The 15,995-nt window shown below is 49.6% G+C and overlaps 1 protein-coding gene across 2 annotated transcripts in view; it reads right to left on the reverse strand.

The window, feature by feature from the left end:
* The window catches only part of col22a1 (collagen, type XXII, alpha 1), a 481,125-nt gene that overhangs the window by 215,261 nt on the left and 249,869 nt on the right, over nucleotides 1–15,995 (reverse strand). For both annotated transcript variants that reach the window (XM_072468265.1, XM_072468266.1), the window contains one exon: nucleotides 8,436–8,489. In XM_072468265.1, the coding sequence (XP_072324366.1) occupies nucleotides 8,436–8,489 (54 nt within the window). The remainder of the gene's footprint in view (nucleotides 1–8,435; nucleotides 8,490–15,995) is intronic.

Here is a 15,995-nt window from a genome sequence, read left to right on the forward strand (position 1 = left end):
CACCACAACCACCTTCTATTGTGCCAGGTATGACTCCAATTAGTAGAGAGTTTCCCCCCTGATTCCCATTGACTCCAGATTAGCTAGGGCTCTTTGATGCCATGCTCGGTCAAATGCTGCTTGATGTCAAGGGGAGTCACTCTCACCTCATCTCTGGCATTCAGCTCTTTTGTCCATGTTTGAACCAAAGCTGTAATGAAGTCAGGAGCTGAGTGATCCTGGTGGAATTCAAATTGAGAGTCCGTGAGCAGGTTATTGCTGAGTAATGATTGGCGTTTGATAGCACTGTTTATGGCTCTTTTCATCACTTTGCTGATGATGGGGAGTATACTGATAATTGGCGGTAATTGGCTGGTTGATTTGCCCTGTTTCCTGTGTACAGGACCCAGCTGGGAAATGTTCCACATTGCCGGGTCGATACCAGTTTTGTAGCTGTACATTGGGCAGCTTGGCTCGGGGTGCGGCAAGTTCTGGAGAACAAGTCTTCTGTACTGTTGCCGGAATATTGTCAGGGCCTATAGCCTTTTCAGTATCCAGTGTCTTCAGCCATTTCCTGATATAATGTGGTGTGAGTTGTATTGGCTGAGGACTGACATCTGTGATGCTTTGCACCTCTGGAGGAGACGAAGATTGGTCATCCACTCAGCACTTCTGGCTGACGATTGTTGCAAATCTATGTAAGTACAAAGGGACTTGAGGGGATGTGGTAGCGTGGCCCGTTTAAGGGGAAATCATTCACAGCTCACGTAGCCAGCCCAGGGCATGTTATTGTAAGCACACAAACCTTGGCTAATTTCAAGAAAGCGCGTTGGTCCAGGGAGCAAGCGGACCCTCGGTGTGAGCCCAGGAGTCAAAGAGTAAAGATAGACCTGCATTGTAGTTGCTATGCCTGTGTATAGTTTTACGTCATTGTTGTTTGTTTAAATCACTTGGTGAAGCTTAACGATGTTGAGTTGGAGGAAGTTATGACTCATTCAAAACTTGATGGTGGACAAGGAGTTGAGGGACTGAGAGAAGAATTAATTGGACAGATAAAGCCCTCATGATCAGAATACATAGAAGCTAACCCCATTTCTGTGAGTAGTGTATTGGGAAGAAAAGGCTGAGAGTGGGGGAACTCAGGATGTGGCTGTGTGGGGTGGGAAGGGAAGTAACTTCTGGGGATGCTGGGGGATGCTGGGGAATGGATGGGGGCGGCAAGGTGTTGCAATGGTTCGCACTGCTGCCTACGGCGCTGAGGCCCTGGGATCAATCCCGGCCCTGGGTCACTGTCTGTGTGGAGTTTGCACATTCTCCCCGTGTCTGCGTGGGTTTCACCCCCACAACCCAAAGATGTGCAGGTTAGGTGGATTGGTCACACTTAATTGCCCCTTAATTAGAAAAAAAAATAATTGGGTACTCTGAATTTATAAAAACAAAGGAATGAAATGAAATGAAAATGAAAATCGCTTATTGTCACAAGTAGGTTTCAAATGAAGTTACTGTGAAAAGCCCCTAGTCGCCACATTCCGGTGCTTGTTCGGGGAGGCTGTTACGGGAATTTAACCGTGCTGCTGGCCTGCCTTGGTCTGCTTTCAAAGCCAGCGATTTAGCCCTGTGCTTAGCTGAGCTGGGTAAACATTAAGGAGACATAAAGGAAAAGGCATTTTCTGAATGATTCTTCCCATTCATATGCGTATCATTTGGCTCAATGAAATCATGGTGGAGGTCCAACTCTGCAACATGTGATGAGAGAATGCCCTGTGGGCCGGATCTAGGAAAAGGCCATTAGCCACTTTCCCATACCTCCAAACACACAAGTGTTTTTCTATTCTTGGATGCTTGTGCACCAGTCGCTGGAGGTAAGCATGCAGGTGCAGCAGGTGGTAAAGAAGGCTAAAGGTATGTTGGCTTTCATTGTGAGAGGCTTCGAGCATAGAAGCATGGATGTGTTGCTGCAATTATACAAGGCCTTGGTGAGGCCACACCTGGAGTATTGTGTGCAGTTTTGGTCACCTTCTCTGAGGAAGGATGTTCTTGCTCTCGAGGAAGTGCAGCGAAGATTTACCCGACTGATTCCAGGGATGGCGGGACTGTCATATGAGGAGAGATTGACTAGGTTGGGATTGTCCTCGCTGGAGTTCAGGAGAATGAGGGGGGGATCTCATATAGACTTATAAAATTCTAACATGACTAGACAGGGTAGATGCAGCGAAGATGTCACCAATGATGGACATGTCCAGAACCACAGGTCACAGTCTGAGGATTCAGGGTAAACCATTTCGGTCAGAGATGAGGAGACATTTCTTCACCAAAAGAGTAGTGAGCCTGTGGAATTCATTACCACAGGAAGTAGTTGATGGTAAATCATTGAATATATTCTAGAGGCGGCTAGATATAACACTTGGGGAGAATGGGATCAAAGGCTATGGGGAGAAAGCAGGATTAGGCTATTGAGTTGAATGATCAGCCATGATCATGATGAATGGCGGAGCAGGCTCGAAGGGCCAAAAGGCCTCCTCCTGCTCCTATCTTCTATGATCTATGTATCTATGGATGGTAAGCTAACAAGGCTGAAATGGCAACATTCTTTCTGCTTTTAAACACACGTTTAACATACAACATAGAACATAGAAAAATACAGCACAGAACATGCCCTTCGACCCACGATGTTGTGCCGAACCTTTGTCCTAGATTAATCATAGATTATCATAGAATTATCAATAGAATTTGCAGAAGGAGGCCATTCGGCCCATCGAGTCTGCACCGGCTCTTGGAAAGAGCACCCTATCCAAGGTCAACACCCCCACCCTATCCCTATAACCCAGTAACCCCACCCAACACTAAGGGCAATTTTGGACACTAAGGGCAATTTATCATGGCCAATCCACAAAACCTGCACATCTTTGGACTGTGGGAGGAAACCGGAGCACCCGGTGGAAACCCACGCACACATGGAGAGGATGTGCAGACTCCGCACAGACAGTGACCCAAGCCGGAATCGAACCTGGGACCCTTGAGCTGTGAAGCAATTGTGCTATCCACAATGCTACCGTGCTGCCCTTAAGAACAAATTAATCTACACTATATCATTCTACCATAATCCATGTACCTATCCAATAGCTGCTTGAAGGTCCCTAATGTTTCCGACTCAACTACATCTACAGGCAGTGCATTCCATGCCCCCCCTACTCTCTGGGAAAAGAACCTACCTCTGACATCCCCCCTATATCTTCCACCATTCACCTTAAATTTATGTCCCCTTGTAATGGTTTGTTCCACCTGGGGAAAAAGTCTCTGACTGTCTACTCTATCTATTCCCCTGATCATCTTATAAACCTCTATCAAGTCGCCCCTCATCCTTCTCCGTTCTAATGAGAAAAGGCCTAGCACCCTCAACCTTTCCTCGTATGACCTACTCTCCATTCCAGGCAACATCCTGGTAAATCTCCTTTGCACCTTTTCCAAAGCTTCCACATCCTTCCTAAAATGAAGCGACCAGAACTGTACACAGTACTCCAAATGTGGCCTTTCCAAGGTTTTGTACAGCTGCATCATCACCTCACGGCTCTTAAATTCAATCCCTCTGTTAATGAATGCTAGCACTCCGTAGGCCTTCTTCACAGCTCTATCCACTTGAGTGGCAACTTTCAAAGATGTATGAACATAGACCCCAAGATCTCTCTGCTCCTCCACATTGCCAAGAACCCTACCATTAACCCTGTATTCCGCATTCATATTTGTCCTTCCAAAATGGACAACCTCACACTTTTCAAGGTTAAACTCCATCTGCCACTTCTCAGCCCAGCTCTGCATCCTATCTATGTCTCTTTGCAGCCGACAACAGCCCTCCTCACTATCCACAACTCCACCAATCTTCGTATCGTCTGCAAATTTACCCTTCAACTCCCTCATTCAAGTCATTAATGAAAATCACAAACAGCAGAGGACCCAGAACTGATCCCTAGGGTACGCCACTGGTAACTGGGATCCAGGCTGAATATTTGCCATCCACCACCACTCTCTGACTTCTATCGGTTAGCCAGTTCGTTATCCAACTGGCCAAATTTCCCACTATCCCATGCCTCCGTACTTTCTGCATAAGCCTACCATGGGGAACCTCTCTTAGCTCTCCTAATCCCTTTCTTCAGTTCCCTCCTGGCTATCTTGTATCCCTCCAGCGCCCTGTCTGAACCTTGTTTCCTCAGCCTTACATAAGTCTCCTTCTTCCTCTTAACAAGACATTCAACCTCTCTTGTCAACCATGGTTCCCTCACACACAAAAGGTTGCTGCATAAACTAAAGATGCATGGCATTGAGGGTAAAGTGGTAGCATGGGTAGAGGATTGGTTAACTAACAGAAAGCAGAGAGTGGGGATAAATGGATGTTTCTCTGGTTGGCAACCTGTAACTAGTGGGGTACCTCAAGGATCAGTGTTGGGCCCGCAGTTGTTCACAATTTACATAGACGATTTGGATTTGGGGACCAAGTGCAATGTGTCAAACTTTGCAGACGACACTAAGATGAGTGGTAAATCAAAAAGTGCCGAGGATACCGGAAGTCTACAGAAGGAATTGGATAGGTTAGGTGAATGGGCAAGGGTCTGGCAGATGGAATTCAATGTTGCCAAGTGTGAGGCTATCCATTTTGGGAGGAATAACAGCAGAATGGATTATTATTTAAACGGTAAGATGTTAAAACATGCTGCTGTGCAGAGGGACCTGGGTGTGCTGGTGCACGAGTCGCAAAAAGTTGGTGTGCAGGTGCAACAGGTGATTAAGAAGGCTAATCGAGTTTTGTCTTTCATTGCTAGAGGGATGGAGTTCAAGACTAGGGAGGTTATGCTGCAATTGTATAGGGTGTTGGTGAGGCCGCATCTGGAGTATTGTGTTCAGTTTTGGTCTCCTTGATGAATGTGATATAAAATAACTGTTTTAGAGATATTAGTTACTGTAATGTAGAGATAGGCCAGTCTCATTCTGGTGAGTTCACAGACAAAGGATTTCAGAATGCATGGCAAAGCAAGGGGGAGGAGTGTCCAGCAAAGGAGGAGAAAAGGATGCTGGGTCATAGGGGGCCAGAGGAAGGGATTGGAAGTGAGCCAATTAGGATGTATGGCCAGGTCAGGAGGGGTATAGGATGACCTATGGGAATCGTGTATGTGAAACCTGATGCCATTTGAATGTATTTGCAGAAATCCCTTTGTCTCCTTCTTCATTCGTTTTCCAAGGGTCTAGGAGACTAGTTCTGTGTCCTGTGCCTCTGTGAAATGAATCAGACTTGCAAGTCAAATAAAATAACTAATGCTGTACCTACAAATCCATCGCGACTTTTATTGAGGCCAGACTGACGGGTAAAGAAATTTATGTTTTGTCATCCTTACCTGAGAAAGGACATATTGGCACTGGAGGGAGTGCAGAGGAGATTCACTAGGTTGATTCCAGAGTTGAGGGGATTAGATTATGATGAGAGGTTGAGTAGACTGGGACTGTACTCATTGGAGTTTAGAAGGATGCGGGGGGATCTTATTGAAACATATAAAATTATGAAGGGAATAGATAGGATGGATGCGGGCAGGTTGTTTCAACTGGTCGGGGAAAGCAGAACTAGGGGGCATAGCCTCAAAATAAGGGGAAGTAGATTTAGGACGGAGTGTAGGAGGAACTTCTTCACCCAAAGGGTTGTGAATCTCTGGAATTCCTTGCCCAGTGAAGCAGTTGAGGCTCCTTCTTTAAACATTTTTAAGTATAAGATAGATGCCTTTCTAAAGAATAAAGGGATTCGGGGATATGGTGTACGGGCCGGAGAGTGGAGCTGAGTCCACAAAGATCAGCCATGATCTCATTAAATGGCGGAGCAGGCTCGAGGGGCCAGATGGCCGACTCCTGTTGCTAGTTCTTATGTTCTTAAATTAGTTTTAACCCTCCCGAAGTGTACTAGAAAACCTCGCTCCCAGGATATTGGTGCCCCGCTGGTTCAGATGCAACCCGTCCTGCTTGTACAGGTCCCACCTTCCCCAGAATGCGCTCCAATTATCCAAATACCTGAAGCCCTCCCTTCTACACCATTCCTGCAGCCACATGTTCAACTGCACTCTCTCCCTATTCCTAGCCTCACTATCACATGGCACCGGCAACAAACCAGAGATGACAACTCTGTCTGTCCTGGCTTTTAACTTCCAGCCTAACTCCCTAAACTCGTTTATTACCGCCACACCCCTTTTCCTACCTATGTCGTTGGTACCAATGTGCACCATGACTTCTGGCTGCTCCTTCTCCCCCTTAGGGATCCTGAAGACACGATCCGAGACATCCCTGGCCCTGGCACCCAGGAGGCAACATACCTTCCGGGAGTCTATTCTCCCCCCTTCCCTTCTGAGCCCCAGAGTCAGACTCAGTGCCAGAGACCTGGCCGCTAGGGCCTTCCACCGGTAGGTCATCCCCCCCCCAACAGCATCCAAAACGGTATACTTGTTTTGAAGGGGAACGGCCACGAGGGATCCCTGCACTGTCTGCCTGTTTGTTTTCTTTCCCCTGACTGTAACCCAGCTACTCTTGTCCTGTACCTTGGGTGTGGTTACCTCCCTGTAACTCTTCTCTTTAACCCCCTCTGCCTCCCGGATGATCCGAAGTTCATCCAGCTCCAGCTCCAGTTCCCTAACACATTCTCTGAGGAGCTGGAGTTGGGTGCACTTCCCGCAGGTATAGTCAGCGGGGACACTGGTGGTATCCCTCACCACCCACATCCTACAGGAGGAGCATGCAACTGGCCTAGCCTCCATCCCCTCTTACCTTACAGAATATAGCTGCCCTGTGGACCAACTGGACCACCGCCCTCCGACTCTGCTCCCAGTCAGCTGCACGCTCTGTAAACTCCTGGCTCCCTTCTCGCTTCTTGCGGAAATGTAGGAAACGAAATGAAAGGAGCACCTTACTCCCTCCTCACCTAACTCCCTCAGCCACCAAACTCTCACTATAGCACTCAAATGCACCAAATTCAGCACTCCCTCAGTCACCAAACTCTCACTATAGCACTCAAATGCGCCAAATTCAGCACTCCCTCAGTCACCACACTCTCACTACAGCACTCAAATGCACCACATTCAGCACTCCCTCAGTCACCAAACTCTTACTATAACACTCAAATGCACCAAATTCAGCACTCCCTTAGTCACCAAACTCTCATTATAGCACTCAAATGCGCCAAATTCAGCACTCCTCAGTCACCAAACTCTTACTATAACACTCAAATGCACCAAATTCAGCACTCCCTTAGTCACCAAACTCTCACTATAGCACTCAAATGCACCAAATTCAGCACTCAGTGCAAACAAAGTCTGCACTGTAGGTGGATCACTTTTATACTGTGAATCTAGCCTCTGAAAACTGGCCTAATCCAATTAACTAATTAACAAGCTCCAGCTGCAAGTACCTACAAGTAGAACCTTTGTTTAAAGCTGACTGATAATTCACCTTCTTCTAAACTAAACAGCAACTTTTAAGTTAATTAACTAAATAAAAGAAAGACTAGACTTTAGATAAAAATGAACCCTTATACTCCCTCAGTCACCAAACTCTCACTAAAGCACTCAAATGCACCAAATTCAGCACTCAGTGCAATTAGTGTGCAGCCATTTTGGAACTATGATAATGATTTGAACACAGAAGTAGAGGTAAATTCTGGTACAATTTGGACTGAGTGCCCTTTAATGTCCAAAAGGTTAGGTGGGGTTGCTGGGTTACGGGGATAGGGTGGAGGCGTAGGTTTAAGTTAGGTGCTCTTTCCAAGAGCTGGTGCAGACTTGATGGGCCGAATGGCCTCCTTCTGCACTGTAAATTCTATGGGTGTGCCCGCCCAACTCCGACAAATGACAGAGAGAGAAAACACGAGTCCAAAGTATCACAAGGCACAGACAGCTTCATAATTATAGGATTCTTGATATTTTTGCGTGATGATTTGTTCCAAAAGAAAGAATTCATTAAACACTGATAAGCTCTGCTGTCCTCCATGTCAGCTAGAATAACAAGTATTTCTTATGACATGCTGGGAAATTGGATCAAACTCCCTAAATTAGAAGCTGGGCCACACAGCGCATGAAGACCCCAGCTTTTGTGTCAATGTTAAGTTTGATAAATTGCCAACAGTTTGTGCTGCATCTGGCCTCAGTGCTCTTCTGTCAGAGAGGAGAACATTTGGACAGGTTTCCTGATCTTGCTGTCAGTGGATGGAGTGAGCACAGAGATCACATTTACTGTAGAATAAGCTGCTAATCCACGGAAATATATGCCAGGAAAGGACTAAACCATTTCAGATAGGTAAAAGAGCAGAGAAAATTGGAGACAGAAAATAAAACGTTGATAAAACTCCCCACTGAATCAAACATCAAAACACAGACTAGACTTTGCAGTCACAATTACAGGCAACTACAAGTGGGAAATCCATGCCATCAACTTACAGGTGTTCCAGCGACGCCTTTAAAGCCTTGTTCTCCTGGATAACCCTGGTCTCCCTGTTGGAACAACATAAGCAGTTAATACATTTTAAACCTTTAAACCAAAAGTTGTCATTTACCTTTCTGTAGAGGCGAGTGAGAGGGGGGAAACACGTGCTCCCCTCTCCAAACTGGCAAGCTGTGCTTGGATTCTTGGGTTCAGATTTTCCCATTGAGAAAATGGTCAGATGCCCCACTTTGGTTTCAAACATTTTCCAGAGGGCAGCGGAGGGACCAGGCTTCTGAACGGGCCCACTCGTATTAGGATCCCAGCCGTGGGAAGTTTTTAAAAACTTTTAGCGAGGCTGCTGACTTTACCAGCTGCCTGTTAACAGACTAGCTCAACAGAGGTGAGGGCAGGGTGTTGTGAAAGTGTCTTAATTTCATGATTCATATATTTTTGGACCACAACATTTGGTTTGGGGATTGAATTTTTTAAATTGTTGGATAAATGAAAGCCTGTTGGGAGGCTGGTAACACCCCTCAGCTATTTCTAATTCCAAGCATGGTTCATGAATTTGATGATCAGCCATGATTATAATGAATGGCGAAGCAAGCTCAAAGGGCCGAATGGCCACCTCCTGCTTCTATTTTCTATGTTTACTTAAAGGGATTAGAGTTAGAGGTGTGATAACAACCTTTGGAATGGAGCCAGTGAACCTGATAAGATTATCTCCATTAGATATAAATTAGTCACTTGGGCCCAGAATCAAAGGGTTTCAGAATCCGATCTGTCTCAGTAAGGTCCCTTCTCTTCCTTCTAAACTGCAATGAGCACAACAAGCCCTCACCCCAGGAATCAACTGCTTCACACACACCTGAAACGTTGGGCCTTATCCTCTAGAGGTGAGGGGGAATCTCGTCTGCTGGCTGGAGAGACAGCGAGAGCCAGGCATCACATTTTTTGGGGAAGGCCAGCCACATCGTGTTCCACTCAGGCACGTGATAGGCCAACGCAGGGCCTTTATCCCTAGGGGTAGCATTTCACACTGCCATGAGCTCAACCGGCCACCCTCCTGTCAGATTACATTTGGTAGCTGTGATGAACGGTTATTGTATTACTGTACCCTTATCATCATGTAAGGTGATGTCCCCTTTAAGACCGGGCTTGGAACCCTGGGGGACTCCACCTCCAGCTCTGCCCACCTGGGAGTCGTATATAAGGGACCGCCTTGCAGGCGGCACCCAGTATGCACCCGTCTCGGCACCAGGCTAGTTCTTAGCTTATTAAAGCCTTCTTTACCGTTTTAGTCTCTAGCGTCATTATTGAGGGTACTATAATTTAAAAAGCTAAACGACATCAGGATGGACGCAGGCCTAAAACCAGAGAAGCTCAATCTGTAAGCACAGACACCGGAGGCAAAGGAAAATTTTCAATACTGGCTCCGATACTTTGAGGCCTACCTGGACTCCTCAGAGACTCCCATCCTGGGGCCACGCAAGCTGAGCCTACTCCACACCCGGGTGAGTCACAGAATCTCTGCCAAGCTTGAAAAGGCGACTACCTATGAAGAGGCGGTTGAGATACTACACAAGCGGTTTGTCAAACCCATCAACGAGGTACATGCCCGGCATCTGCTCTCTACCTGCCGGCAGCGCTCGGGGGAAACGCTAGACGAATTCGTAGAAAAACTCACCAGGAATTGTAATCATCAGGATGTGACAGGGGAAATCCATATGAACCTGCACATCAGAGACGCTTTCGTGTCCGGCATCCGCTCGACCTACATCTGGCAGCGACGACTCGAAAACGGGGCAAAAGACCTCCAGGACGCGCTAACGCTCACCACCTCGCTGGAAGTGGCCCGACATAATTTAGGCACGTATCCCGCGGACACTGCGAGCCCCCCTCGGACTTCCCCAGACTCGGCCACGTTACGGGCCTGTGCCGCGCGGCGACCATCCCAGACCGGGGGCACACCGTGCTATTTCTGTGGGCAGGACCAGCACGCACGCCCACACTGCCCAGCCTGCTCTGCCGTCTGCAGCGACTGCGGGAAGAAGGGGCATTTTGAGAGGAGCTGCCAGGCCAGGCCCAAGGGCCAGAAACATAAAGAACAGAAGGCCCGAAAATCAGGCTCACAGGCCCGCAGGCCTCGCAACGCGGCTACGCATTGACCCGACACGCCCCCTTCTGATGCGTCATCTGCCTCGTGCGAATCATGGGGGCGGCCATCTTGGCGGTGGCCACCTTCTCGACCCGACACGTGCTACCGACGGCGGCGGCCATTTTATGAATCCGACTCGGCTGAGGACTCGGACTACCCGCAACTGGGAGCGATCACCCTCGACCAAAACACCTGCAGAACTCTATGATGCAGGTCCAGGTCAACGGGCGCAACACTCCATGCCTTTTCGACTCCGGGAGCATGGAGAGTTTTATTCATCCAGAAACGGTAAGGCGCTGCTCCTTGCGCAGCCATCCCATGTCCCAAACCATAGCCCTCGCATCCGGGTCCCACTCGGTCCAAATCAAGGGGCATTGTATTGAGGATCGCTCGATCCAGGGTGCCAAATACACCCGTTTCAAACTGTATATCCTCCCTCACCTCTGCACCCCCCTGCTGATCGGACTGGATTTCCAGTGCAGCCACCGAAGCATGACACTGAAGTTCGGCGGACCCTGCCCCCCCCCCCACACGGTATGCAGCCTTGTGACATTGAAAGTCGGACCCCCCTCTCTGTTCACGTACCTCACTCCCGACTGTAAGCTCGCCACCAGGAGCCGGCGGTACAGTGCCCAAGACATGACTTTTATCAAGTCAGAGGTCCAGCACTTACTGGGAGAGGGGGTCATCGAGGCTAGCAACAGCCCCTGGATAGCACAAGTGGTGGTAGTCCGGTCCGGGGAAAAGAAACGGATGGTCATGGATTATAGCCAGACCATAAACCGCTTCATGCAGCTCAATGCGTACCCCCCTCCTCGCATAGCAGAAATGGTAAATTGTATCGCCCAATATCGGGTATTTTCCACGGTCGATCTCAAATCCCCCTACCACCAGCTCCCTATCCGACCGAGAGACCACCCCTATACTGCCTTTGAAGCAGCCGGCCGGTTCTTCCACTTCCTCAGGGTCCCCTTCGGCGTCACAAATGGGGTCTCCGTCTTCCAGAGGGCGATGGACCAAATGGTGGACCAATACGGCTTGCGGGATACACACCTGTACTTGGACAACGTCACCATCTGCGGCCATGATCAGCAGGACCATGACGCGAACCTTGAAAAGCTCCTCCAGACCGCCCGAGCCCTCAACCTGACCGTTAACAAGGAAAAATGCATTTTCCACACAACCCGGTTAGCCATCCTTGGCTATGTCGTGGAAAACAGGGTCCTAGGTCCCGACCACGACCGCTTAAGGAACTTCCCCTCCCCCACAGCCTCAAGGCCCTCAAACGGTGCTTGGGACTTTTCTCCTATTACGCCCAGTGGGTCCCCAAATATGCGGACAAAGCCTGCCCACTCATAAAGACCACGATATTTCCCCTGTCGGCTGAGGCCCGATCGGCCTTCAGCCGCATCAAGGCTGACATCATCAAGGCCGCTATGCTCGCGGTGGATGAAACTATCCCTTTCCAGGTAGAGTGTGATGCGTCAGACATCGCCCTGGCTGCTACCCTCAACCAGGCAGGCAGACCAGTAGCGTTCTTCTCCCGGACCCTCACCGCCTCCGAGATTCGGCACTCTGCTGTCGAGAAGGAGGCACAAGCCTATGTTATTCTCCAATTCTGAATAATGACTGTAGACTTACAGTTAACACAAACATTTTATTCAAAGGGTTTGTTCTGCTTCCAGAGCTCAACTAGTTGTAAAACAGTCAAGAGGTATCACCAGTGAAACTAAGGTAAACTGCCTATGCTAAGCTATCCCTGGGGTCACATGTTGATCGTAGTATTGTTTTTGTTTGGACCGTAGTACCCTCATTTTGTCAAGTACAAGAGCGTTATCGGGGTCTCGGAATTGAATCGCCGGGAGGGTTGTCCGGATGTCCCTGCCGAAGAGCATCTGTGCTGGCGACAGTCCTGAGCTCAATGGGGTTGCTTGGTAGGACAACAGCGCTAGGTTGATGTCCGAGCGTGAATCTGTTGCCTTGCCAATAAGTTGTTTAACAATGTGGACACCCTTTTCCACTTTCCCATTTGACTGTGGGTAGCGTGGACTGGATGTTACATGCCGAAAGCTGCAGCGGTCTGAGAACTCTTTCCATTCCCAGCTCGCGAAGCAGGGACCATTATCTGACATCACCACACGCGGGATTCCATGTCGCGCGAATGTCTCCTGGCACGCCTTGATGACAGATGAAGACGTGAGATCATGGAGTTTCAGTACCTCCGGATAGTTTGATTAATAGTCCATGATCAAGACGCAATCACGCCCTGTGGCATGATATAGGTCAATGCCCACTTTTGTCCACTGTGCCATTGTGAGTTTGTGTTGCTGTAGTGGTTCTGTACACTGTGCGGGTTGATGTCTTCGACAGGTGTCACATGTCATGACCATGTCCGTTATGTCTTGATTCATGCCGGGCCAGTACACAGCCTGTTGTGCTAGCCTTTTGCATTTGTCAATTCCTAGGTGGCCTTCATGAATCTTACGTAGCATCTCGGCGCGGAGTGTGGCCGGAATCACAATCTGCGCATTGCCTAGCAGCAGGCCGTCAACTTCAATCAGTTCTGACTTGACATTCTGAAATTGTGGACATTGTCCCCTCGTCCAACCGTGCTGGAGTAGGTGCAGCACCCTCCGTAAGGTTGCGTCTTTCTGCGTTTCCTGTCGGATTAGGCAAAGCTTTTCATCCGAAGCAGGCAAATTCTCCATGCATAACTGTGTTTGGGCCTCGATTTCTCTGATAGGGGCTGATGGTGCGTTGTCAGTGCCAATTGATCGGGACAGTGCATCGGCAATGGCAAGATCTCTTCCCGGAGTGTATCCCAGTGAGGAGTCCGAGACATTCTTTTTCGATTTGTGCATATCTGCACTCAGTTGCGGTCATGGCCCTGGACGCGTATGCCACCAGGACCCAGTCAGACTGGTCGGCCTGTTGGAGGAGAACAGCGCCAATGTCGTCCTGGCTGGCGTCAGTGGAGATCTTGGTGGGTCTGGTTGCGTCAAAGAAAGCAAGGGTCGGTACCCTCATTAGTTGCTGTTTGAGATCCACCCATTCATTTTGGTGACATTGTGTCCACTGAAACGCAGTGGTCTTTCGTAGGAGATTGTGTAAAGCTACCGTCCGTGTGGACAGGTTTGGGATGAAATTGCCGAGGAAGACTTACAGTTAACACAAACACTTTATTCAAAGGGTTCGCTCTGCTTCCAGAGCTCAATTAGATGTAAAACAGTCAAGAGGTATCACCAGTGAAACTAAGGTAAACTGCCAATGCTAGCTATCTCTGTGTGCTGCTGCTCACTAGCTCTGTGCTTCTAAAAGAGGCGGATCCTGCCATGGGCCCGACACTTTATACCCGTCTCTGATGCTCCCTCTAGTGATGCTGTGGCTGTCACATCTGTGCTGCCGTCCCTGGTGTATGTGCAGATGTATGTACAGATGTACAGATCACTACAAAGCCATTGTGGAGGCTGTGCGGCACTGGAGGCACTACCTAGCCGGTAGGAGGTTCACCTTCGTCACCGACCAATGGTCGGTAGCCTTAATGTTTGATAACGCACAACGGGGCAAAATAAAAAACAATAACATTTTGAGGTGGAGGATCGAACTCTCCACCTACACGTACAATATCAAGTATCGTCCAGGGGAACTCAACCAGCCCCCAGAAGCCCTGTCCCACGGCACGTGCGCTAACGCGCAGGAGGACCACCTGCAAGCCATCCACAATAACCTCTGTCACCCGGGGGTTACCCGGCTCATCCACTTTATCAAGTCCCGCAACCTACCTTACTCAACCGAGGAGGTGAAGGCCATGACCAGGGCTTGCCAGATCTGCGCGGGGTGCAAACCGCACTTCTACCGGACAGACAAGGCTCGTCTCGTGAAGGTCTCGGGGCCCTTTGAGCGACTAAGTGTGGACTTCAAGGGCCCCCTCCCATCCACCAACCGCAATGACCACTTCTTCACCGTCATCGACGAGTTCTCCCGCTTCCCATTTGCCGTCCCCTGTCCCCTGTCCCTGGCCACCATGATAAAGGCACTGCACAGCATCTTCACCCTGTTTGGTTTCCCCGCTTATATCCACAGCGACTGGGGTACATCGTTCATGAGTGATGAACTGCGTCAGTATCTGCTCAGCAATGGCATCGCCTCGAGCAGAACGACCAGTTATAACCCGCGGGGAAACGGGCAGGTGGAGAGGGAGAACGCGACAGTTTGGGAGGCTGTCCTTCTGGCCCTACGGTCGAGAAGTCTCCCAACCACCCGCTGGCAGGAGGTCCTACCCGATACCCTACACTCCATTAGGTCGCTCCTCTGCACGGCCACGAATGAGACCCCTCATAACCGCTTGTTTGTCTTCCCCAGGAAGTCCACCTCCGGGGTTTCACTTCCACCTTGGCTGACGGCTCCGGGACCTGTTCTTCTCCGGAGGCACGCGAGGAGCCATAAAACGGACCCCCTGGTCAAGAGGCTCCGATTACTACATGCGAACCCCCGATACGCCTACGTTGAGTACCCCAACGGCAGGCAAGTTACGGTTTTCCTCCGGGATCTGGCACCCGCTGGTTCCCCCACTCCAGATGCCCCCTCCCCTCACGGCTCTCCTGCAGGATCTGGTACCCACTACTCCCTCCCCCCCCGGTCCCACTCCCCGTCGGAGGACACCGACCGCACACGCCCACTAACGCTCCCCCTCTACACCCCCCACCGGCGCCAGCCCCGCTACCCCAGCCCCAGCTATTTCCCCTGCGCCCCGATCCCCTACCCCGACCCGGACCAAAGCTCCGACCACCGTGCTCCCGGACGTACCCTCAACTACGACGTCCGTGTCCGCCGCACCACCGCCCGAGCTGAGGAGGTCAATGAGGACGTTCAGGCCGCTAAAACAAATGGACTTGTGATTCCACTTCACTCCCGCCGGACTTCGTTTTTTTAAACAGGGGGCGAATGTGATGAACGGTTATTGTATTACTGTACCCTTATCATCATGTAAGGTGATGTCCCCTTTAAGACCGGGCTCTGCCCACCTGGGAGTCGTATATAAGGGGCCGCCTTGCAGGCGGCACCCAGTAAGCACCCGTCTCGGCACCAGGCTAGTTCTTAGCTTATTAAAGCCTTCTTTACCGTTTTACTCTCTAGCGTCGTTATTGAGGGTACAACAATAGCCCCCTGCACCCCCAGCATCGAACTTGCCATGGGGGACAGTGCAGGATTCCATCCATTAACCTGTCTATCTCCACAGATGTTTGCCAGAGACATTTTCTGTCACTTCAGATTTCCATCAGCTACAGTATTTTGCTTCTCATTGAGTCTAGAATTTACGTTGTGTACACATTTTGGCTCTGATTTAATCTGCACTGTCTGATTTAGAGAGGATGGACAGTAAACCTCCAACATGAAAAAATCTATTTTTTTGACA

The sequence above is a fragment of the Scyliorhinus torazame genome, chromosome 11, assembly GCF_047496885.1.
Source record: "Scyliorhinus torazame isolate Kashiwa2021f chromosome 11, sScyTor2.1, whole genome shotgun sequence".
Classification (NCBI taxonomy): domain Eukaryota; kingdom Metazoa; phylum Chordata; class Chondrichthyes; order Carcharhiniformes; family Scyliorhinidae; genus Scyliorhinus; species Scyliorhinus torazame.